At 43.8% G+C, this 25,970-nt stretch overlaps 1 protein-coding gene across 2 annotated transcripts in view; it reads left to right on the top strand.

The window, feature by feature from the left end:
• TAF4B (TATA-box binding protein associated factor 4b) overlaps positions 1-25,970 on the top strand; it is a 158,137-nt gene that overhangs the window by 99,349 nt on the left and 32,818 nt on the right. Inside the window, exon 15 of one of the 2 annotated variants that reach the window (XM_055559633.1) lies at positions 2,806-4,014. The exons of the other annotated variant lie outside the window; for it this stretch is intronic. Coding sequence (XP_055415608.1) covers positions 2,806-2,973 — 168 coding nt within the window. The 3' untranslated portion in view covers positions 2,974-4,014. Of the gene's footprint in view, positions 1-2,805; positions 4,015-25,970 lie in introns of those variants that run through there. 2 annotated transcript variants of the gene reach the window in all.

Raw genomic sequence — 25,970 nt, 5'->3', positions numbered from 1 at the left:
TCCCCTTTTCTGGTTACCATTCTTCTCCCTTAAAGAGAATCGTTATCCTGACTTCTACAGCTTTGCCTGTTTTTAAATCTAGAAATGGAATCAAACCATGTGTATTCCTTTGCACCTAGACCCTTTCATTGAACATTTTTGTGACTTGTCCATGTTAATCTGTTTATTCCTGCTGTGTAGTATTTCATTTGTGTGCATAGTCCAGAGTTTATTCTGTTTTTCATGGGCATTTGGATTGTTTCTAGTTTAGGGCCATTATGAATGGTACTGCACACATTCTCATACATGTCTTTTTATCAAAAGACATGATATATTTCTGGATATTTACATAGAAATGAAATTGCCAAGACTTAGTGTATCCATCTAACCATTTAAATTTCATGTCAAACACTGCATGGGTGATTTTTGGTGAATTCTTGGTAGGAAACATTTGTAAACATATAGATTCAGCTTCAGCATGTCTAATCTTTGGCTATTAAAAATGCTTCTAGTTAAATGTGCTGTAGTTTTAAACACATGACTCCTATATACAACAAAATTGCCACTCAGTCATGTGTTTCATTAACTTTCATCCTAATGTGAACTTTTATCCAGCATTTCAAAGCTGAGTTGGTGGGCCCATTCTGTAAAAATCTTACCAGAATATTTTGACGGTGATAATTTACAAGAGTTAAGATTTCATGTTTGTTACACGGCCTCTAAGTAGCAGTGCTCTAAAAGCAGGGAAGAGTGATGTGCTGGTGCTTGACTGTCATGCTTAGTCAGAGCTACAGAGGCTGGCACTCGTATTTGTACAGATTTGTACCAAGACACCTGCAAAGGTGATGAGAGACAGGCTCTACACCATAGAGGGTCTCCAGGAGAAGTAACCAAGCAATTGTGTAGCCAAGAGTAATCTTTTTGTTCTTTTTTTAAAATCAGGACTTTCCAAAACTTGTTTCATGAATGCTTCTGAATAAGTTTAACCTAATGAGTGTAGAAATGTGATTGTGATATCATATGCCTTCAAAAGGGAATAGTATCTTTGAAGGAAAGTTTATTTGTGAAATAAAATGTTCCCAGTCATTCTGTGAACATGTATGGAATTAAGTTGACTTGCTTTGACCATAGTGTTTTAGAGACCTTCAAGGGAATTTCCTCACCTTCCATCAAAATAAAACAAAGAAGAAAAAACAAAACCAGAAAGAGGTAGTAATTAAAATTTGATGGTTATAAAAATATAGTAATGGAACCATCAGATTCACTTCCCATGTTAGGTATATAGCTTTCCTTTAGAAGAAAGTCTTCTGAGGAGGGAAAGGAGAGTTGCTATTCCAGTTGAGATGGTTTTGAAACAAAGTATAGTAAAAATAAATAAAGAATGAGAGAATAAAAGATTCATTTCTGCCAAATATTCTGAGTATTCTATATTTTTATTTCTTCTTCCAGTCTTTTTTTAAATAGTGATGTTTAGACATACTGATAAGAGAATTTAATATCTTAATACAGAAATACTGGATTTCATTCTATTTTGAATGACATTTAGAACTCACACTGGAGATTGTTCTGTTTTAAATCAGTACATTCAATTGAGAAAGTATTGCTGATGATCTGTGTTGTCCTGTGTACTTGGCTAAGCCCTAGATGACATAAAAATAATAGTCCCTGTCCTCAGAAAGCTTACAATCTAGTGTGTATCGCATGTACAAATTACAGTGTAAAGCAGTTGCCACAGAGAGAATTCTTGCAGGAAAGGAGAAGGCAAGTAGACCCATTTGAAGTGAGTCTTAAAGGATAAGTAGATTGGGCTGGAACGGCCTTTTGCTGATCTTGGCAGTGAGAAGTAAGGCTAAAGGGAAGCAGGTAATGAGTTTGTACCTGATATGGCATCCCAGGTGACACAGTGAATCTACCTGCCAAGGCAGGAGATGCAGGTTCAGTCACTGGTGTGGGAAGATCCCCTGGAGAAGGAATTGGCAACCCACTCCAATATTCTTGCCTGGGAAGTCCCATGGACAGAAGAGCCTGGGAGATCAGAGTCCGTGAGGTCACAGAATTGGACACAACTAAGTGACTAAGCAGCAGCACAACATAGAACAGACCAAGAGCATTCACTTCAGACCAAGTTAAGGATTGAGTCTTTGCTCAGTGTTGCTGTCTGACCTTAAACAGGTTGTGTCAACCTATCCAAGCTCAGGTTCCTCATTTACTTAGTGGGGACAGCGCCCAGGTAACTAGCCACAGCATTGTTGGAAAGATGAGATCCTGTGCAGAAGTGTAGCTCTCAGAGTATATATACCACGTGCTCAAGATAGCTACTCCGGACAGAGAGGGACCTTGAAGGTTTGTAAACCATGGAGTGGTGGGATCTGAGTCACGTGAGGCTTTTACTTTTATAATTGACATACAAAAGATGGCACACATTTAAAGTGTGTAATCTGAAAGTTTCTTCCACAAATACACGCCAGTGACATCATCGCCACAGTGGAGTTACGACCACATCCAGCACTCCCAAAAGTTTTTGTAAGACCTTGAAAGAGAACGGTCAGCCCTGCTGTGTGGGCAAAGAATGGAGTGCAGTGGAGAAGTCAGTTAAGAGGCTCTGGCTGTGGTCCAGGTAAGAGAGAGTGAGGGCGTGAAGCAGGTGTGCCGGCCACGGGCTCCCCCGACAGCCTGCACTGCTGGAGGACCAGGTTGAGCTCCATCGTGATGTAACCTCCAGCACTGAACTCAGGAGTCAGAGGAGAGCAGCCTCTTGCTGAGCTGACAGATTTCTCTTTGAAAGATGGCTTACTTTATACTTGCTTCTCCCTTTATTTTGTTTAGGGTTTAAAAGACAACCTGTTTGCTTCTGGGACATCCAGTCTGACAGCCAGCAAGCAGCTGGTTCGTCCAAGAATCACGAGAATCTGCCTCAGGGACCTGATCTTCTGTATGGAGCAGGAGAGGGATATGAAGTATTCCCGAGCTCTATACCTGGCCCTCCTGAAGTGACCACAGCCCCGTCATCCAGACCCTTGCTACTTACTGCCAAAGAAGACGTCGAGAGCGTTGTTGCACATTTCAGTTTCTAGAAAATAATCACCAGTAGGGGAGACCATTGTTTACAGTTATAAACTTTTACTAAATCGTGCTTATATATCCCATGAGGTTCTTAGTGACTAGGATTCAGCTTTGTCTCCTGAAAATTGGTTGTGACATACGGTTTAGACCGTAGTAGGCCTCTGCCTTCGTACATGTTTAATTACAGCAAGGCTTTGTTTGTTACTGCCTGCTTCACTTGTTAACAGGTAAGGTGTCTCCCCCTGTTACATCCTGCACTGAGACGCAGGGGGACAAGAGGAGGAGTCTTTACTTACCAGAAAACTGTATGTATTTCATCCTACATGGAACCTGACTCAAAGCGTTAGGTTTTCTGGGCTGGAATCAGAAGTTGCTAAGCTAACTATGACAGTCACCTTCTGTGGTTGAAGGTGACAAGCCACCGGGAAAGGCCCAGTGGTGATTTTGGTCAGCTGAGACCCATTGATGTCAAAACATTGACAAATGGTGATAGTTTGTGCCCGAGGTTCCCTGGTTCATGTCACTATGTGCTGCTCTGATACCAAGGGGACATCCTTGTCAGGGAAGGATGCTATACATTGAAGCTACTGGTATACCTCATTGAAAATTGGAAAAGATAGTTTACGAAGGAATGATGGGGTACTGCCTCCAAACTGATGGAGGGAAAATGCAAATGGACTCGTAACAGGAAATATGCTTTATACACCTAAGAGGAGGCAGATCAAATTGGAACTCCAAAGCAGCCAGTACATGTTTTGTTGACAGGGAAAAAACAAAAATCACAGCCCAACCAAAAAGGAAAATGTGTCAAACATTTTCAAATTACAGTATTTCAAGAGAAAGTTATTCTTTGTTTTGTGTATTGCTTCAAATCTCAAGAAGGATAGTTTTATAAACTCTTTTAGCCTAAGTTTTAAGCATCTTGTTGCATTAAAAAAAAAATCCTAATCAATGATTAGAAATTTTTAACAATGGATTCCATTTTGGGTTCTGTACACAAAAAGTAATGTCAGCATCTTACTCTTGGAGATCTTGGCTCTGCATATGAGAAGCATGTTACATGTATACTCCTCTGAAGAGGAGGCTGACATTTTTTCAAAGCAAACCCTCTATTTTTTTTTTTTAATTCGACTTTTTTGGCATGTAGCTGGTGAAAAAATAATAACTGTAGTTAGAATCACATACAGAAGGAGTGAGTAAATCCTCCAAAGAAGGTTTTTTAAAAAGCGGGGGGGGGGGGGGGGGGGGGGGGGAAGCTGTGCTTCTTAGAAAAAGAGTTCGGGGGGGGAAAAAAACAACCTCAAGTATGTTATTCTTCATCCTGTTCTTCCCTCTGGGACTGTTATGGCCATATTCTGTACTGTAGTAAGTTTTAAATTGGCCACATTTTCTGTTTCAGCAAGTTATTATGTAAAAATGCTATAAATTATGTATATGTTTAAAAAAAGTCCTTTAAGAAGAGATCTGTACCTAAAGTTGTTTTTGTATATTTAAATGCTTAGCTTTATTTTTTGGTAAAGTGCAGCACACTCCCATATTTGTGTATAATCTTCTTGATCAGATGTTTAAAATTATTGCAAATACTTCATTAAAATAATTATTTTATTATAAGAATAACGTTGCACAATCACTGACTTGGGCAACATCTCTGGAAGTCCACCCATGAAGCTGGGGGCTGGGCAGTGAATCTTTCTTGGCTCGGATTGTTACTCTGGAGAATGAGCATTCTAGAACCTCACTTCAGATCCAAGCTCCTGTACCACTTTCTTTGACATAGTTGTAAATTTGCATGGTATTTGACTCACAATGAAAGCTACGCATATTCATTACAAAGGCTTTTCTTGACTCATCAGAGTTTTCTTACAAAGCTATTCCTTTTTCCAAATTTATATTTATTATACATTTTAAACTTTGGGTCATGGAGTAGATCTTACACACAAAAGGACAAACACAGTGGACCCAAGGTATTCCTCCATTCAGTTTGCAGAATGGTGGCCCTGGTGCCAATTTGATCTCTTAAGTGAATTCTCTGTGACTCACATGTTGCTGCCAATATTTTAATTCACAAAAGTATATTTCCAGTTCTTTTGAAAAATTAGATGATCTGGAGTCATTAGTTGTACGCATTTGTGTGACGACCTTCTGGAGTCAAACCACTGGCCGTCTACTTTAGATGTGAGGGCACAAGCTCACAATCCCTTGCCTGATCCCTTTAAGCACTGACGTTTGAGGCTGTCTGCCTTCATAATATATTTACTTTGCGTGATGAAAACTAAAAGAGCAAAGTGCCAGAAATTCTCCATCTATTTACTGTGTTTAAGCAATTTTATTGGGACATGTTTTACATATAAAATTCACCATTTTATTCGTTTAATTTTAATATGACTGATGGACCTTTTAAATTATCTCTTCACGGATATCTATAAGATTCTTCTCTTTAAAAAGGTGAATTTAACATTCTTTCAAAGCCTATATTTGTTTTTGTCTTTTTTTAATTGGAAGTTTCAATTCTATAGTTTTTTAGTGTTTTACAATTTTCAGAAGTTTCACACTTATGATTTCATGTAATCCTATAATAACCCTTTCTCCCCTTCCCTCTCTCTACTGGTAACCACTAGTTTGCTGTCTATATCTATGAGGCTGCTGCTTTTTTGTTTTTATTCAGTAGTTAGATTTCCATTTGTAAGTAATATCATATGGTATTTGTCTTTCTCTGACTTACTTCACTTAGCTTAATGCCCTCCCATCCATGTTACTGCAAATGCAAATTTTCATTCTTTTTTATGGCTAAGTAGTACTCCATTGTGTGTATATACATATATGCACACCACATCTCTATTCATTCATCTGTTGATGGACATTTTGGTTCCTTCCATACCTTGGCAATTATAAATAATGCTGCTATGAACATTGGGGTGCATGTATCTTTTTAAATTAGCATTTTGGGTTTGTTTTTTTTTTTAATCTATACCCAAGAGTGGAATTGCAGGGTCATATGGTAGCTCTAGTTTTAGCTTTTTGAGAAACCTTCATTTTTCCAGTTGGCTGCACCAATTTACATTCCCACTAACAGTGTATGAGGGTTCCCTTTTCTTCATATCCTCACCAACATTTGTTACTTGTGGGTTGGGTGATTGTTTTGTTTTTTTGGGTGATACCCATTCTGACAGGTGTGAAGTGATATCTCATTGTGGTTTTAGTTTGCATTGCCCTGATGACTAGTGATGTTGAGCATGTTTTCATATGCCTGTTGGCCATCTGCATTTCCTCTTTGGAAAAATGTTCTTCTGCCCATTATTTAATTGGGTTTTTTGTTGTTTCTGCTGTTTTTTGATGTTGAGTTATATGAGTTGTTCATATATGTTGGATATTAAGCCCTTATTGGTCATATCATTTGCAAGTATTTTCTCCCATTCAGCAGGTTGTCCTTTTATTTTATTGATGGTTTCCTTTGCTGGGCAAAAGCTTTTAAATTTAATTAGGTTCCATTTGTTTTATTTTTGCTTTTGTTTCCTTTGCTTTAGGAGGCGGATCCAAAAAATATTGCTGCAATTTATGTCAAAGGGTATTCTGTGTTTTCCTCTAGGAGTTTTGTAGTATTCAGTCTTACATTTAGGTCTTTAATCCATTTTGAAGTTTATCTTTGTAAATGGTGTTAGAGAATTTCTAATTTCATTCTTTTACAAGTAGCTGTCTGGTTTTCCCAACACCGTTTATTAAAGAGACTGCCTTTTCTCCATTGTATATTCTTGCTGCCTTTTTCATAAATTAATTGACCATCGTGTGTGTGTTTATTTCCTGTTCTATTGATCTGTGTGTCTGTTTTTGTGCCAGGACCATACTGTTTTGATTATTGCAGCTTTGTAGTATAGTCTGAAGTCAAGGAATATGATTCCTCCAGCTCTTGTTATTTTTTCTCAAGATTGTTGTAGCTATTTGGGATTTTTTTGTGTTCCCTTACAAATTTTAAAATGATTTGCAGTTGTAAAAAATGCCATAGGTATTTTGATAGGGGTTGCATTGAATCTGTAGATTCAGTGCCTTGAATAGTATGGTCATTTTAACAATATTAATTCTTCCAATTCAAGAACATAGTATATCTTCCCATTTGTTGGTGTCATCTTCAGTTTCTTTCATCAGTGTCTTATAGATTCCCAAGTACAGGTCTCTTACCTTCTTAGGTAGGTTTATGCCTAGGTGTTTTATCATTTTTTATACAGTGGTCAATGAGCTTGTTCCTTAATTTCTGATAGTTCATTGTTAGTGTATAGAAATGCAACCGATTTCTGTATATTAATTTTGCATCCTACAAATTTATCGAAGTCATTGGTGAGCTCTAGTTTTCTGATAGCATCTTTTTGGTAACGTATCATCTACAAACACTGACAGTTTTACTTCTTCCTTTTTAGTCTAGATTCCTTTTATTTCTTTTTCTTTTGTGATTCTGTGGCTAGAATTTCCAAAATTATGTTGAATAAAAATTAAAGCCTGTATTTCTTGAAATCTGCTTTGAGGTAAATTTTGTTTCATTAGAATGTTGGCAGAACTTTATTTAGAATTAAAACCATTTATACTAGTTATGTCATGTTACAGCAAAAAACAAAAACCCACAAGCAGTATTAGGGCATATTCTTTAGAAAAATAAGGAACCAAGGTCTCAGGATGATTGAGTTGGACTTCATACCTCCTTGTACAATGAACCAACTAAGTGTGAAACTTTAATGTTAACAGGAGTCAGTGATTCTACAGGAAATAAAACTATAATATAGCCTATGTTTATATATGACCTGGTAGCCAATTTTTGTTTTGAATGTTATTAGCTTTTCAGATACTTTCATATGCCTTGCTGCAGTGAAACAGCTTTTTTTTTTTTTTAAACATTTAGGCACAGTTTACATCTAATAAGCAGAGTAATTCTTATGACCATGGCATTGCCAATTAACTTTCTTGTAGGAGAAGGCAAAGGCACCCCACTCCAGTACTCCTGCCTGGAAAATCCCATGGACGGAGGAGCCTGGTAGGCTGCAGTCCATGGGGTCACTGAGGGTCGGACACAACTAAGCGACTTCACTTTCACTTTTCACTTCCATGCATTGGAGAAGGAAATGGCAACCCACTCCAGTGTTCTTGCCTGGAGAATCCCAGGGACGGGAGAGCCTGGTGGGCTGCCGTCTATGGGGTCACACAGAGTTGGACACGACTGAAGGGACTTAGCAGCAGCAGCAGCAGCAGGGTTGGAAGTAGTAATGAAGCCGTGCTGTTATTTTAAATTTTTTAATTGAAACTATTACAGATATTGTGAACAATCAAACTATAACAGAGCATGCCAAAGTAATTCTCCTGCTAACAGACTGCAGAGGTGCTGTGCTCCCCTCCCTGGGTTCACCCACTTTTTCCAGTTTCATATATCCCTCACCAGACATAGTCTGTATACATATAAGCATGTAGTTGTGAATTCCTCCTTTATTTATGTATGGGAGCATACTGATCTATCCATTGCCATTTTCACAATCTCATTATTCTTACTCAGTTTATACTGTGTCCCAGCCCGGGAATCCTAGAAAAATCTTGCTGCAAATCTTTGAGAAAACTACACTGAAATTTTCCTTGAGGGATTTTAGTCTCAGATTTTCTTACTGTTTAGTGAATTTTCTTTTCTCAGTAGGAGAATCCAGTCATATCTGAGTGTGTCAACAATGTTCCTCTAATAAACACACATCATGAAGAAATCAGCAAGGGGAGTAGAGGTTTCCTCTAGTAGGAGGTAGGGAGAAGGAAAGGGGAAAAAATAACCTAAGCTAAGAATTGAGTGTGCCAGTTACAAAGTTTCACTGACAGGACCCTCCCACCATGAACACTAGGATTGCAAGTTAACCTGAATTGAGGGTCGCTTCAACCTCTTTTTTTGTAAGATTGATGTTCTTCATTTAAAGGTAATAAGTAGATCTTAATAGGGATGATCTAAATTTGGGTTCCCGGGAGTGATCCCTGAAGAATTGCTTGATCCCGAAATATTCATTTGGCAAACTTGTAAAAATATTCTGCACTGTGGGGAACAAGGGCTTTCCTGGTGGCTCAGACAGTTAAGAGTCTGCCTGCAATGTGGGAGACCTGGGTTCAGTCCATGGGTTGGGAAGATCCCCTGGAGGAGGCATGGCAACCTACTTCAGTATTCTTGCCTGGAGAATCCACTTGGACAGAGGAGGCTGGCAGGCTACAGTCCATGTGGTCGCAGAGAGTCGGACACGACTGAGGGACTAAGCATGGGGAACAAAGATGCATAAGACAAGAGTCCATGTCCTCAAGGGGTTCTCTAGTCAGAGATACGGACTCAAGATACATAAACACACTAATAATGTGAAGTAGCATATATTCCCTGAAGAGAGGTGTCTCGTTATTTGCATTGGGCCTCTATGTGAGAAGGTAATGTGGGAGAAGAATTGCCAAAATTCTATATATAAACTACTGAGCAGAATCAAAGCTAGTGTGGAAATGTTACCTATGAGATTTAGACTGTAGGACTCATAACTTTATGGTTTGTAATTTTAATGGAGGCTTTACCTGAAGATGAGAGGAAGGTAAAGATTTGCTGGTTGATTTCTTGAAATCTCCTGACTTAGGTTTATGCGTGTGCATGCATGTTCAGTCATGTCTGATTCTTTGTGACTCCATGGACGGTAGCCCGCCAGGCTCCTCTGTCCATGGAATTCTCCAGGCAAGAATACTGGAGTGGGTTCCCGTTTACCTTCTCCAGGGGATCTTTCTGACCCAGGAATCAAACCCGTGACCCTTGCCTCTCCTGCGTTGGCAGACAGATTCTTTACCACTGCACCACCTGGGAAGCCTGTCTTAGGTTTTTATTTCCCCGAATAGAGGTGTGAAGTTGTGCCAGGCAGTCTCCAAGGAACCTTTTAACTTTCAGATGGAGATACGAGTATCTCACAGGGTGCTTCCTGGGAGTGTTAATTCCTGTCAGAGTAGACAGTGGTTGCTGTTAATGCCGAGGACAGCAATTGAGTAAATGGTGCATCTTGTCTTCTCCGTGTCTTCTGGTGTTATCAAGAAGTGTAAGTTGGGTGTGGTACTGGACAGACCCCAACCAAAGAACCATTCAAGTGCCCTTCTTGATCTCTCCTGAGCTGGATGAGGCTCCCACGGCTGCCATAACGAATTGCCACAACTGGGTGGCTAAAAACAGTTAAATTCTCTCACAGTTCTGGGAGCCAGAAGTCTGAAATCAAGGTCCCACGGCATCCCACACTCCCTCCAGAGGCTCTTGGAGAACCTTTGCCCGTCTGACTCCGGTGGTTTTTGCTGGCCTTGGCTGTGGCAGCAGAACTCGAGTGTGCTTCCCTCTTCACCAGTCTTCTCTGTGTCCTCGCCTCTTCTTATAAGGACACCAGGCATGGAATTCAGAGCCCACTGTAGTCCGGTCTGATCTCATCTTGACCCTCAGCTAACATCTGCAAAGACCCTGTTTCTGTTTTGTGGGTTTTTTTAACTTAATTTTGTATTGGGGTATAGCCAGTTAACAATGTTGTGACAGTTTCAGGTGAACAGCAAAGGGACTCGGCCATGCATACACATGTATCCATTCTCCCCCAGACTCGCCTCCCATCCAGGCTGCCGTGTAACATGTGCTCCACCGGAGACAAAAACCCTATTTCTAGATCAGGTCCCATTCCAGGGTTCCTAGCGGACATGGATTTGGCAGGGGAGACACTATTCACCCTACTACAGGGAGTAGGATGAATACTGTGTATGATTTATATTCCTGATACTTTATTTTCTGCCTCTGACTTGAAGAGTAATGAAAAAACATCATGGTTATTAAAATGAAAAGGGGTTGGTTGATTTTGTGTCTCCTGGAACAGTTAACTTAGAATCTGGTGGTCTGTCAAGACCCTTGTCTTCCTCTTCTCCCTACGTCTCTCCTCTTTAGGCTCAGAAGTTTCTAGTAGGTGACTCTGTTCTGAGCAACATGTCTTTGATGTGGTGTAGACTGCCATCCTGCTGTTTACAGAAGTATCTTCAAGTGACTGTCTTCTGAAGCCTTTTGAGGTTTTGCATGTTATGTACATGTTGACTGTCCTTAAGTAAATTCTCCACACTGTGAGCAAATCATAAGTTTATTTCATGTGGAAGTGCAGATTCTAACAGGTGTCAAGTATTAGACATTTTTTTTTTTTTTATAAACGTGAACTTGGGCCCCCTCTGCAAGAACTTCAAGAGATTACAGGCATGCCTTGTTTAACTTGTTAAAGAATGTGCTTTGCCTTCTGCAGCTTTCAAAGGCCAGCCTCTGTCTACTTCTTATGGATTTACTGAATAACTAGGCAAAACAGTTGGTACGGGTTTGGGGGAAAGGCCCTTAGAAGAAGTCTGCATATATTCTAGGTAGAACCCCACAGAAAAATTTATCACCTGTAATCTGTAAAGGTCAGAAACCAGCAGGATCTGCCTGAAATGTTAATGTAAGATCAATCATCTAGCAGATTCTCAAACTTGTTTTCATGACATAGTCTGCAGTTATCTCAAGGGAGGATTCAAATCTCAGGTTCCAAGGATGAAATTTTAATCCATCTTTTTAATAGATGCAGACACAGGCATGAGATAAGAAGAAAAGATATCAAGTCAAGCAACAGGGTAGGGTGTTGCATCCTCTTATCTCGTCTCATTTGTTTCAAGGCTACTGAGTGACATCCATTGCTGAGGAGCAGGCTAGGTTACAAAGATGAGAGTCCATAAAACAAGGATGTTGATGTGGTCCCATTTACCACATTTGTGTGCAAATCCGCTTAGAATCAAACCACTTATTTGCAGCCCAAGGTTCTTGATATTTCTGAGGCTATTCAAAGGTTAGCTGGTCCAATATTCAATGAATAAAGGAACTTCATTTGGCCTCCCTGAAGCCAAGGTCCTCTACTTGAATAGCTCCAGTGATGGGAACCTTACTGTCATCACAGAATCCATAATTGAACTATTATTTCTTTGTTTTGTCTTGCTGCTGCTGCTAAGTCACTTCAGTCGTGTCCAACTCTGTGCGACCCCAGAGACGGCAGCCCAACAGGCTCCTCCATCCCTGGGATTCTCCAGACAAGAACACTGGAGTGGGTTGCCATTTCCTTCTCTTTTGTCTTGGTTTGATCTGAAATCTGTCTCCCTATAATTTAATATTTGGGAACTACATTTGCTCTCCAAAGTTAAGTGATAACAGCAGTTTGTTGAGCGACGACTAACAGGGACTAGACCAAACTCAGCATTCTCTCTGCGCTGTCTAAACCATCCCCCTCAGAGCAGCCTTAGGAGAGAAAGCAGCTGGGAGTAGCTGGCTGTTGACCACGTCCGTTTCTTCCTGGGCTTAACCACGTTTCTGAGTCTCCCTGTCACTGAATGCGACCTTGTTTCTGAGGTCTGGCCAGTCATGTGCAGGCAGAAGTGATGTGTCCCCTGTCAGAGCTGGCTCCTGACAGCCTGCTGTGTGTGACCTGCTTGCTCTTTTCCTTTCTGTGAAGACCCTGCAAGGCTCATGATGTTGGCAGAGCCACCACATGGAAGGAGCAGTGGTCACTGAATTTGCCAATTGGAGCAAAGCTGATTACTAATCAAAGATACCCATTTATTTATTTATTCACTTGGCCGCACCATGAGGAATGTCAGATCTTAGTTCCCTGACCAGGGATTGAACCCCTGCCCCCTGTATTGGAAGCTCAGAGTCTTAACCGTTGGACCACCAAGGAAGTCCCAAGAACATCCATTTTAGACTATACACAACTGAGAAATAAACATCTAATGTGTAAATCACTAACATGATGTAACTATCATAGCAGTTAATTGCTAATAACTATATATGTAATATGGGCTTTCCCAGGTGGAGCTAGTGGTAAAGAACCAGCCTGTCAATGCAGGAGACGTAAGAGACGCAGATTCAGCCCCTGGGTGGGGAAGATCCCCTGGAGGAGGGCATGGTAACCCACTCCAGTATTCTTGCCTGGATAATCCCATGGACAGAGGAGCCTGGTTGTGTCATGTTTCAGTCTGTTTTTCTAATGCTCTGGAGCTCTTCACAGCATTTTAAATATCTAGCGATAGCTACTATATCATATCCTGCACGTGGTGTTCCCTTCTGTCAGCTGAAGCGTCCCAGTTCTTCCATTCTCACCACGTAGATTCTAGATTTCTCAGAATTTTATTTGTTCTCTTGGTCACATTCTACTCCACTAAAGGCCACATTAAAACGTGGTTTTCTGTCCTAAATGCAATACAGCAGAAGGGGCTGGGGCATCCGAGGATAGTAGGGCCATTCATTTGTGTGAAATCTGACTGTGGTCGTGTGAACGTATGGTTGACAAACCGCTCAGGGCTTTTTCAGCCTCTCTATTCATCCCCAGGTCAGGAAGAAGGGCATCATGAAGAAGGGTATCCCGGCTCCAGTATTCTTACCTGGAGAATTCCATGGACAGAGGAGCCTGGTGGGCTACAGCCCATGGGGGCACAAAGAGTCGGACACGACTGAAGTGACTTAGCACTCCGAGAGTAGCCAGTGGTCCAGCAGCACCCTCTTCACCTAGCAACTTGTCAGAAAAGCTTTTGAGCCCCCACTGCAAACCTGCTGAGTCAGAACCTGCCTTTTAGAGAGAACCCCAGGTGTGTCCCGTCCGCACTGCAGGTGGAGAAGCACCTGGCTGCCAGTTGCCTCTACCAACCTGCAAAGAACCTTACTCTGCTCTGCTTGCCTTGTGTGGTTAGTTTGGGCCTGTTCTAGCCGGTCCTGATCATTCAGATTTTGATTGTCACTCAGCGAGGACATTTGAGTTCAAGCTCAATCCACTGTGCAACCCATTATCCTGTTCAGCCTTGTGTCACCTACACGTTGCATCAGCGTGCCTTCTGTGTTCATTCTGTCTGCCCAGAAGTGTGTTGAACAAGACAGGGCTGGCTTTGAGACCATGAAACTTGTTGCCGCCCTCAAGCATCAGTCTATTTTCTTTATTTTTATTTTTTTGGTTAGGTCCTCGTTGCTGTACAGGCTTTCTCCAGTTGCAGCAAGTGGCAGTCACTCCCTAGTTTCGATGTGCAGACACCACATTGCGGTGGCTTCTCTTGGTGTCGAGCGTGGGTTCTAGGATGTATGGAGTCAGTAGTTGTGGCTCGCAGGCTTGGCTGCCCTGTGGCATGTAAAATCTTACCAGATCTTACCAGGATGCTCCCCCGCACCGCAATCAGATGCTTAACCACTGGACCGCCAGGGAAGCCCCTGCCGTGGCTTTTTGGTAGAAGTGGTCATCTGGCTCCGGTGAGATGAACTGAAGTGGTACTTTCTGTTTGTGTGAGAAACATGGGCTTAAGTGACGCTAACTAAGATGCCTCAGGGCTGTTTACTCCAGTAACCACCTAGATGAAGTAAAGGATTGATTCAAAGGGCAGGATCACTTCTAGGGTCACAAGGTACAGAGAAATGTTCAAGGCGTGTGCGTTCATGGGCTTTAATCAAAGCTTATGGGAAACTCCAGAATACCACACACCTGTGGCCAGGCTTCTGGGAGAATGAAAAGTCCTCAGCATACAGCACTCTAGCCGTCCTGTCGTCCTGTCCCCTCGACTGCGGCATCCCTTTCTCTGGAATCCCGGTCCCTGCCTCTCCTGCTGACTTTCTGCTGCTGTCTTGCTCTCTGTTCCCTGCAAATGTGTCCTCCCTGCACCCGCGTGCATCTGGGTGTCACATTCAAACCACCCAAGACAGAGGAAGCATGTGGGTGGATTAAATAAATGCTCTTCCTTTTGGACATTCATACCTTTTGGATAATGATTTTGTGCTAAACTATCCCGCAGGTGACTGGCCAGCCTATAGATGGTTGCTCTGGGGTCAGGGGTGGTCCCTGGGTCAGAAAGCTGTGTCACAGTTATGACGCAAGACAAGAGCGTGAGGAAGTGCCATTGGCAGTGTTGTTTACAGGAAGGCTTTAGCCTAGCGGGCATGCTATACACTTGCCACTCAAGCTGTGGTCCCGGGACCTGCGGCACAGGCCTCCCCAGGAGCTTGTTAGATGCGGGACCTTGGCCCCACCCCTGAGCTGCTCAGTCAGAATCTGCATTTTAACAAGATGCCCAGGGGATTTGTATGTATGTGATACAAGTTTCAGAAGCATTGTTCTACCTATCACTGCCTTCATTGATCTTTGGCAAAACAGGACTTTCCTGAATATTAAGTTTGCTTAGGGGGCTTCCCAGGCGGCACTTGTGGTAGAGAACCTGCTTGCCAATGCAGGACACAGGTTCAATCCCTGGGTCAGGAAGATCCCCTGGAGAAGGGCATGGCAACCTACTCCAGTATTCTTGCCTGGAGAATCCCATGGACAGAGGAGCCTGATGGGTTTCAGTCCACGGGGTCACGAAGAGTCGGACACAACTGAAGCAACTTAGCACGCATGCATGCAGGTTTGCTTAAAACTGCACACCCCTGTGGGTCAGATAAGATCCCAGCTTAGGATTTTAAAGACGTACTGAGCCTTAGCCTTGCAGTCAGATTTCAGGATGATAAACTGAAACCCTTTAGAGATTAGTTTGCCTGAGGACACAGTACTAGAATGAATTTAATGATGCACAATTGTCTAGAAACACAGGTAGTATTTTTAAAAATTACCTTCTTATGCAACCTAGCAATAACTGAGTCAGTTTCAGATCCAGATGAACGTGAGAACCGGGCCTAAACTTATTAAAGCAATGGACAAATTACCTTACTGCGTACAGGAACTGCATTCAAAGGGGTGAGTGCCATGGAGGATTGGAGAGAAGTTGGAAGGATTGTCTGCCCAAGAGAAACATCACCCTGCTTCCAGTTACAGGGGCCAACACTTGGCTTGGAGAGTCACTCTATCTGGTCTCACCCTCTCAGAAGAGATTATTAAAATCTATCCCATTTCTAACCAAATTCTCCCACCTCTTTTATATTTTAAATTTCCATTTTGATTTGCATCAGAATGCCTTTGATCTAAATGGCTGCTGCTGCTGCTGCTAAGTCACTTCAGTCATTTCCAACTCTGTGTGACCCCATAGACGGCAGCCCACCAGGCTCCACAGTCCCTGGGATTCCCCAGGCAAGAGTACTGGAGTGGGTTGCCATTGCCTTCTCCAATGCATGAAAGTGGAAAGTGAAAGTGAAGTTGCTCAGTTGTGTCCGACTCTTAGCGACCCCATGGACTGCAGCCCACCAGGCCCCTGCGTCCATGGGATTTTCCAGGCAAGAGTACTGGAGTGGGCTGCCATTGCCTTCTCCATGATCTAAATGGACACCTTGATAATAAAAGCATTTGTAGTAGTGGCATTGGTAGCAATAATAGTACAGCATTTCAGATCTACTATATGAATGAACTAGGTATGTTGCACTGATAGTATGACTCTAAAAACAAGTACCATTGCAATCCTGTTTTCCCTGATGAATTTTCCACTCATAAATAGATCTTATGGTCTAAAATACTTTTCTAAGGTTTTGTAGTGGTCACTGTTCATTCAATATTTAGCTATGGAAGACTTCCCTGGTGGCCCAATGGTTAAGAATCTGCCTGCCAATCTGAGACATGGGTTTGATACCAGGCCCAGGAAGATCCCACATGCTCTGCGGCAGCTAAGCCCGTGTGCCACAACTACTGAAGCCCACACACCCTAGAGCCTGTTGCTCAGCAACAAGAGACGCCACTGCAATGAGAAGCTCATGCACCGCAACTAGAGAGTAGCCTACACACGGCAATGAAGACCCAGCACAGCCATAAATAAATAAATTTAGCTACAGAATATCCCCTTTGCAGAGCTGTTGAGGGGGTGGAATTATACACATGAGCAGGCCAAGGGATGTTTGGGAGCCTTTAACAGGCACCTCATTTTACAGAGAAGAATAATGCCAATAAATGGTCAGTAGCAAAACAGACAACTGGTGCCCAGAGGGACAGAGGTTTGAATCATTTATCAAGTTAGTAGGATGTCCCCTTTGGCCATGAACTTGGCCTTGGGAGCCTGAGAGCCTGACATCTGGGCATTTGCTTGAGCTGTCTGGCAAAATACTTAACAGCAACTGTCTTAGCTGTGGCTCTTGCTTCCAAGTGTACACGTGTCTTGGTTGTAGGCTGGATACACTCCAATGCATTCCACCATTTTCTCTCAACATGTAGTTGCTGCTCCTGTCTATGGATTTCTTGCATTCACTGGTTTTGCCAAACATCCAGCAGACATTTATTTGGTGCCTACTGTGTACCAGGCACTACATCTCATACAGTAGGATTCTAGGATAAAGGAGACACATGCTCTGTCCCTGAAGCTTCCTGTGTAGATGAGACAAATGGGAGGCACATGGCTGGAACCAGTGTGGAGAGGGCTCTGGGTGAACCCAGTGCAGTGGGAGGGCTTTCATTCTTGTCTGTATCAACTCTATTTCTTTCACTTTCTGTCTTTTCTTTCAGTTTCTTTTCCTTCTTGAAAACAAATATCAAATAGTTCAAGGATAGTAATTTATTGTTTTTTTTGTTTAGTTACTCAGTTGTGTCCAACTCTTCACGACCCCATGGACTGTAGCCCTCCAGGCTCCTCTGTCCATGGAATTTTCTAGGCAAGAATACTGGAGTGGGTTGCCATTTCCTTCTCCAGGGCATCTTCCTGACCCAGGAATAGTAATACCTGCTTTTATTTTATCACATGTCCTTGTCCCCAAGCAAGGTGATGGGTACACAGAGGTGAACTATATCCTTGACAGGTGACAAACTTGTCATCAAGTAGCTGCATGGGGTGTGCTCAGTACTGGGATGGGAGGCATGCAAGGCCCTGCCGGGTGCACAGGAAGGAGGCCTGCTCTGGGAGAGACTTGGAAAATTTAGGAGCTACCCAGGAGTTCCCTACTGGCTCAGATGGTAAAGAATCTGCCTGCAATGCAGGAGATCAGGGTTTGATCCCTGGGTTGAGAACATCCCCTGGAGGAGGAAATGGCAACCCACTCCAGTATTCTTGCCTGGAGAATCCCAAGGACAGAGGAGCCTGGCAGACTATAGGCCATGGGGTCACAAAGAGTCAGACACAACTGGGTGACTAACACTTTCACTTTCACTTTACCTAGACTCCTAGGAGAAGGAAGGTTGTCCAGGCAAAAGGCAAAGGTCCATGACGTATCTTTATTTGAGGACTTATTCATTTCTTGAGGCTGGAGCACATCAGGAGAAAGTGCAGACGGACAGCTTTTGTAAGCCATCTGAGGAGTATGGGATCAACCCTCCAGTGGTTGCACAGGGCACGCATCCCAGATGCCCTTGCCCCTGTAAATGATATACATGATATACGCCCTTTAAATGATACACTGATGGTAACGCAGGCTTTCTGAGGGGTAAGGCCTGCTGCAATTTAAGCATGAGAGAAACAGCTTTCATAGTCTCCCCCTTTGCCCACCAGTCACAGCCATCCATGGGTTTTGGTCTTTCACATGCAGCGGGACTAAGGATAGAGCATCTCACAGCCGCCCTGCCCGCCTGCCTGCCTGGCATCACCACCGAGAGAGCAGCCAGGGGGTGAGTCACCGCCCAGCTGCCTGAGCCGCTGCCACGTCAGACCCTGGAACCTCTTCTGGGGGCTGCTCTGCCCCACGCCCACCCTTCTCCTCCGTGGCAGTACCGGTGGGGATGGGTGAGGACACAGCTCCGGGTTGCCTGCACAGGGCTCACGTGTGGTGGGGCCACTGGGGCCCCACGTGACTTGTGCCGTGGGAACATGCAAACAAGGTGCCCCTTTGCTGCAGCCTCGCTTGGCGGGGGACGCCCAGGTCTGGTTTTAGAGGTATGAAGGTCAAGGCAGGGCTGGTCAGCCCTGGTGGGGCTGAGGGGGTGGGGCTCAGCAAGAGCAGGGGTCCCCTCGCCAGGCACTGGGATCTGGGGAGCTTCCTAGCTGCCCAGTAGCCTGAGCCCGGGGGAGGAAGTGCCTACAGATGCTGTCATTAGGGACTTGATCTTCTTTTTTTTTTTTTAGCTCCCATGGAATGGAATTTCTGGAAGTCAGCAAGAGCAAACTGGCTGGGCGGGGACGGGAGGTGGGGGCGGTTCTCCTGACTGTTGGCGGCAGCACTCGCCACCTCTGAGTCACGGGCACGGTTCCGGGCTCTTCCTGCGCGGGCTTAGGTGGGTCCTCTGAGTTCAGAACCCTCTTACGTCACTTCCTCGAAGCCAGCACCAGCAGGTCGCCTGTGCCCTTTAAGCCAGGAACTCTGGTTAAGCACCTCCCGGCGTGTTCTGTAACAGAAGCCTGGCTCATCTCCTCTCGTCGCCCCTTCCCCTCCTCCCGTCGGGGGCCGTGTGGGGTCCCAGCCATTTCTCCCTCACGGGGTTGGACGTTGCCTCTCAGACTGAAGACCCGAGGAGGGAAGCCCTGCGTTTTCCCCTCTGAGCGCCCTGCCATCCTGGGAGCGACACCTCCAGCTGCAGTCATGATGGGAGGACCTGTCCTACTTCTAGGCCCTCGATCCACAACCCTGGGCTCCCATTAGAGGCCCGTTAACCAACCCCAGGCTCCCTGGTCACTCTTTTGGAAGGACTGGGGCGGGAGGACTCGTTCATGGCCCAGAAGCCTAGTCTGTCCACTGTGGGGGGCTTTGAGAGAAGAAATCCCTCCCAGATACCACAGTAGGCTGCTCACTGAGCCCCACGAGGGTTATGTGGGATCAGATGTGCATTTATGGGTGCCAGGGGCGAGGGAGATGAGTACCCTGAGATCCAAGCAGCCCTGCTGGTGGTGCCGACATCATCCAGGCTGGAACGGAAGCCCTGAATTACAAAGAGGGCCAGGAGGTTGTGGTGGGGACGGGGGGAGGAGTGGGGAGTGATGCTGGTGGAGGGACTCACAGACCACATGTCAGAGGCTTCGAAACACAGAGGACAGGAGGGTAAAAGCAGTGGTTCTGCGCCTCAGTGTGGGACAGGAAGTACTCCCAGGAAGGTCTCCAAGTAGAGCATCCATTCAGATGGGCAGAGGGAAGGTCACTGTGGTCCCACAGTGCCGTGTCTCCTCCTTAAAATCAGGACCAGTGGTTTGACACGGAGGACCGGGCTGCTATCTAGAGTGTGAGAGCCCACCACAGGGTCGGCCTCCAGGTCAAGTTCGTGCTGCATTTCCTGGCTGCCTGTGTTTCTCAAACTCACCCACCTGGATGGCAGAGAGGCCAGAGGGAGGAGAGCCGAAAGCCCTCAGCAACCAAGCAGCCTGTACCCCTCTCCAGCTCTCCTCTCCAGCCTCTGCGGGTCCATCCATGCTGGGGTGAGGCGGGAGGTGCCTACTTTTTGCAGGATCACTGGATGTCTCAATATGCAGATGCCCACGGCCAGCCTGGGATGTGTGAGACGTTTAGGAAATTAACCAATAAGTGAACAAGCAGGCTTCCTACTCAATCTGACATCCCATACATATTTCCTTCCGACCCAGGGCAACCTCAGCCTCAAGAATCACAGCTGGAGGAAAGTTTGATGGAAAAGAATTTGTGAAATCTTCTCTGGCAGGAAGCGTGGACTTTGGAAAGCTGTCTTTGTACCTCGATCCGGAAGTGTGTGCCGGAAAATGTTAGAGTCTGGGGCTTGTTGCCTCTGTGCTGTCCCTCTGCAAGCCCCCTGTGTACACCTCCAAGCCGCTTCAGGGTCTAAGTAAACAAGATCAAGTGTGCTATATGAAGCAGAATCATGGGAGTATCTTTTCATCCTGGATTGAACAATTTCAAACTTTCTTCTGATGTCTTTTCAGGGGAGGGTGGAGGAGGGTCTTAACTCTTAATAAAAAAAAAGTCAGAAATACTCAGAATCTCCTGGAAATCTGAGGCCTCTGGACCTGGAGGCTTTCAGCACTGAGAGTTGACTATAAACACCAGTGTGGCCAAAACCCACAACTGAGTGCTGTTACTGGAAAGTGAGTGGATGGGTGATTCTCTTTAATTCAGCAAATAACATGGCTTCCCTGTATCTTTACTTCTCACGGGTGCTGGCTTTGCCAAGCCGGTCAATCTCTTTTATAGATAAATATGTGCCTGTTTTATTAAAACAAAAGCCTCTTAAATGCAGATGATACGCTTCCTGCTTGCTAGTCCTCACAGATTCCTTGTTGCAACCCAAGCGGGCGTGTTACTTTGATAGTTGTATGAAATAACCTTCCTTTTGCCTGGGGATATTTATAACAAAACATGCAGAATTATTGCACCATAAAGCCTGCTTCACTGATTCTTGCTGATTAAAAACTTTTTTTTTAAAGACTAATGTAATAAAAACCAAAGACCTAGCAGCTGGAGCTCTGAGGACAGCCCAAGTGGGGCCAGCAGCTCACCCTCCGCCCTTTGATTCAAACCCCGCACCCGGGAAGCCAGGCCAGCACCGTGGCCCCTTCCCAGAGGCGCTTCATGCATCACTGATCTTCCCGCCCCAAGTCCAGGCCAGGAATGAATGGCCTGGGAAGGACAGGCTTGTCTTTCTGCCACGCTGGAGGCCGGTGCCAACTTTTGCTTCAGGAAAAATGAAGGCAGAGCAATCCCGGGCATTAAGCAAGGCCAGTGGATCTCACCCTGTGCCCTGGCAGGCAGGTCCAACAGGACAAAGGCATTTTTAATTGATGCTAGAAACTTGCAAGCATAAGAAGTTGGCAGGAACTAACACAACCTTTTCTTCCTCCTTCCAAGGTGCCCATTTGCTGAATACATCCTCAAGGGCATTATTAACTGGTGTGAAATCAGATCCAGTGGGTTTTTTTCCCTCTGCTATTGGCCAGAGTCAAACTGGTTTCGTCAGACTCCGAGTGTCAACGCTACCTGTGTTAACTGGTTTATTCAGAGTTAATTCTCACTTTCTCTGGGTGCCACGAGGAACTTTCCCATAACCTCTCCCATTGGTTTGGGGCCGGAAGCGGCACCACCCCACTCTCTTTCCTTCTCTCACTTCCCCTCATCCTTCTTCAGCTCCTCCCCTGGCCACCTACGCAGACACACATGCAGAATCCTTAAAACATCAGAGTCAGCCAAGTTCCCTGACTCTGCCTGCTGTGTGCATGCTAAGTTGCTTCAGTCATATCCGACTGTTTGCAACCCCATGGACTGTAGCCCACTTGGCTCCTCTGTCCATGGGGATTCTCCAGGCAAGAAGAGTAGGTTACCATGCCCTCCTCCAGGGCATCTTCCCCACCCAGGGATCGAACTCAGGTCTTCTGCATTGCAGGTGGCTTCTCTACTGCTGAGCCATTGGGGAAGCCCCTCCCTGAATCTAGCTCAGGTGGAAAAAACCTGTTCTGTTTGTTTTTTTTTTTTAAAAAAAGTATTTTCTTGTTCCTGAGGGGGTTACTGAAGAGAAGGACAACACATTTATCTCAAGCCCCACCCCCAGGAACTGGGGGCTGGACAGGAATCCCTATCCTGTAGGGGTGTCTCAGCCACCATTCGCCAATCCTGATGACCCTCACTGTAATGAGGTAGAATAAAGACTCATGGTTCGGGGAACACTCATGTGCCCAACACTCACTCTACTCTTATTTTTTGTTTTGATATCACTCTAGTTGCTTTATTTTAATATGTTACAATGCTCTGCAGTTAATTATCATGAATAATTTATTCGCAGTTAATATTTTAGAGTCAAGGAGGAGGATTTACTCTATTACATGATAGTGTAATTTCATAAAACACACAAGCCGTGCAGAGTCTACAAAAGTACGTGGTTTAATGACAAACCGGAGAAAGTAAGTCAGTTTAAACCACTGATGTAGATTATTACAATTATGTTGTAATTCATCTATATAAATTTTATTGAAGCAACCCTAAGAGTAAGAGTGAGCAAAAAACGAAGCCAAAAAAAAAAAAAAGCCTATGACTCTACATTAGAGGCGGAGAAGGCAACGGCACCCCACTCCAGTACTCTTGCCTGGAAAATCCCATGGATGGAGGAGTCTGGTAGGCTACAGTCCATGGGGTCGCTGAGAGTTGGACAGGACTGAGAGACTTCACTTTGACTTTTCACTTTCATGCATTGGAGAAGGAAATGGCAACCCACTCCAGTGTTCTTGCCTGGAGAATCCCAGGGACTGTGGAGCCTGGTGGTCTGCCGTCTGTGGGGTTGCACAGAGTCGGACACGACTGAAGTGACTTAGCAGCTACATTAGAGGGCTAGTTTTCCAATACAAATAAGGACAAATTTTACTTTGCCAACAGTGACTTTAAATACAAGGCTGCTGCTCCCACCCCAGGGGTCCCCCTGTGCGTCCTCTTTGGTCTAGCTCCTTTTCTCTCCCCTCAGAAATGATCGGTCATCCTGAACTGTGTGTTCACGATTCCCTTGCTTTTCTTTATGTTTTCATGTATATTGAATATCTCTAACTAGAATCTTCAGTTGGCATGTTTCTGGACTTTACATGATGGCATAACCTTCTTCTGTGACTTTATTTCTGGCAACATCAGGCTCCCAAGAAGCATCACTTTGGCTGCAGCTGTGAGTTGTCCAGCGTCGCTGCTGTGTTGAGTCCCGTCGTATGTTGATGCTGAGTCCAATAGCCATTGAGGTTGTTTCACTGTTTTGTTTTGTTTTGTTTTACTATTTCAGACTTTCCTGCTCTGCTATATTCTAGATATGTCTCCTTATTCAGCACTTGCTCTGGAAGTAAAAAGACTGGTTCTAGACAGTGTGCATCTTCAGTTTTCCAAAGTGGCTCAGTTTCCACTCTGCTGCAGTGTAGTAAGCGTACCGTTAGTTTCCTTACAACCTTGATGTTGTTTTTTTGTCTTTGCCAATCCAGTGAGCAGAAAATGATGGCTCAGTGTGGTTTCAATTTGAAATCCCCATTGGTTAATGACGATGGATATCTTTTAATTTTGCCAATTAGCCAGTGTGACGCACCTATTCAAATATTTTGCCTGTTTTTTTAATGGATTTATAGGTATTCTTCATATATTTTGGATATTAATTCTTAGTTATGTGTGTAACAAATTTATACTCTCAGTTTTGACTTATTATTTCACTCTCTTTGTGGAGTCTTTTTTTTTTTTTCTTTGTGGAGTCTTTGATGAATAGAAGTTGTTAATTTTAACATGAAGTTCTTTAATCTTTCCCTTTAGAATAATTATAATCTTTAATATACATAATAATCTTTCCTTTTGTATAATTGTGTCTGGTTTCACGAACCCTTTTCTACTAAATACAATTTCATAGCCTCCTAAGCTGTCTTTTAAGAGCTTTGTGGTCTTATCTTTTGTATTTAGTGCTTTAGCCCACTTGAAATTCTTTTTGTTTTTTAATGATGTAAGTTCAGGGTCCAATTAAAAATTTCCATCCATATGGATAAGCCATTATTCCACCAATTTATTAATAGTCTGTTCTTTCCATTGATCTGTAATGCTGCCAATTTCATATCAATGTTAGTCTCTTTGAGGCTCTCAATCCTGTTGTCAATTTCTCTGTCTCTGTACTGTTTTATTTATTATGGCTTAAAATAAATATTGATTTAGGTCATACCTAAATGGTCTAGTGGTTTTCCCTACTTTCTTCAATTTAAGTCTGAATTTGGCAATAAGGAGTTCATGATCTGAGCCACAGTCAGCTCCTGGTCTTGTTTTTGTTGACTGTATAGAGCTTCCCCATCTTTGGCTGCAAAGAATATAATCAATCTGATTTCGGTGTTGACCATCTGGTGATGTCCATGTGTAGAGTCTTCTCTTGTGTTGTTGGAAGAGGGTGTTGGCTATGACCAGTGCATTCTCTTGGAAAAACTCTGTTAGCCTTTGCCCTGCTTCATTCCGTATCCCAAGGCCAAATTTGCCTGTTACCCCAGGTGTTTCTTGACTTCCTACTTTTGCATTCCAGTCCTCTATAATGAAAAGGACATATTTTTGGGGTGTTAGTTCTAAAAGGTCTTGTAGGTCTTCATAGAACCGTCAACTTCAGCTTCTTCAGCATTACTGGTTGGGGCATAGACTTGGATTACTGTGATATTGAATGGTTTGCCTTGGAAATGAACAGAGATCATTCTGTCGTTTTTGAGATTGCATCCAAGTACTGCATTTCAGACTCTTTTGTTGACCATGATGGCTACTCCATTTCTTCTAAGGGATTCCTGCCCACAGTAGTAGATATAATGGTCATCTGAGTTAAATTCACCTATTCCCCATGGAAAAGAAATACAAATTCCCCATGGAAAAGAAATGCAAAAAAGCAAAATGGCTGTCTGGGGAGGCCTTACAAATAGCTGTGAAAAGAAGAGAAGCAAAAAGCAAAGGAGAAAAGGAAAGATATAAGCATCTGAATGCAGAGTTCCAAAGAAGAGCAAGAAGAGATAAGAAAGCCTTCCTTAGCGATCAATGCAAAGAAATAGAGGAAAACAACAGAATGGGAAAGACTAGAGATCTTTTCAAGAAAATTAGAGATACCAAGGGAATATTTCATGCAAAGATGTGCTCCATAAAGGACAGAAATGGTATGGACCTAACAGAAGCAGAAGATATTAAGAAGAGGTGGCAAGAATACACAGAAGAACTGTACAAAAAAGATCTTCATGACCAAGATAATCATGATGGTATGATCACTCACCTAGAGCCAGACATCCTGGAATGTGAAGTCAAGTGGGCCTTAGAAAGCATCACTATGAACAAAGCTAGTGGAGGTGATAAAATTCCAGTTGAGCTATTTCAAATACTGGAAGATGATGCTGTGAAAGTGCTGCACTCAATATGCCAGCAAATTTGGAAAACTCAGCAGTGGCCACAGGACTGGAAAAGGTCAATTTTCATTCTAATCCCAAAGAAAGGCAATGCCAAAGAATGCTCAAACTACTGCACAATTGCACTCATCTCACACTCTAGTAAAGTAATGCTCAAAATTCTCCAAGCCAAGCTTCAGCAATATGTGAACCGTGAACTTCCTCATGTTCAAGCTGGTTTTAGAAAAGGCAGAGGA

The sequence above is a fragment of the Bubalus kerabau genome, chromosome 21 (assembly GCF_029407905.1).
Source record: "Bubalus kerabau isolate K-KA32 ecotype Philippines breed swamp buffalo chromosome 21, PCC_UOA_SB_1v2, whole genome shotgun sequence".
NCBI lineage: Eukaryota > Metazoa > Chordata > Mammalia > Artiodactyla > Bovidae > Bubalus > Bubalus kerabau.
Note: the sequence above shows the minus strand (reverse complement) of the source record. Positions and strands in the feature narration are given on the sequence as shown.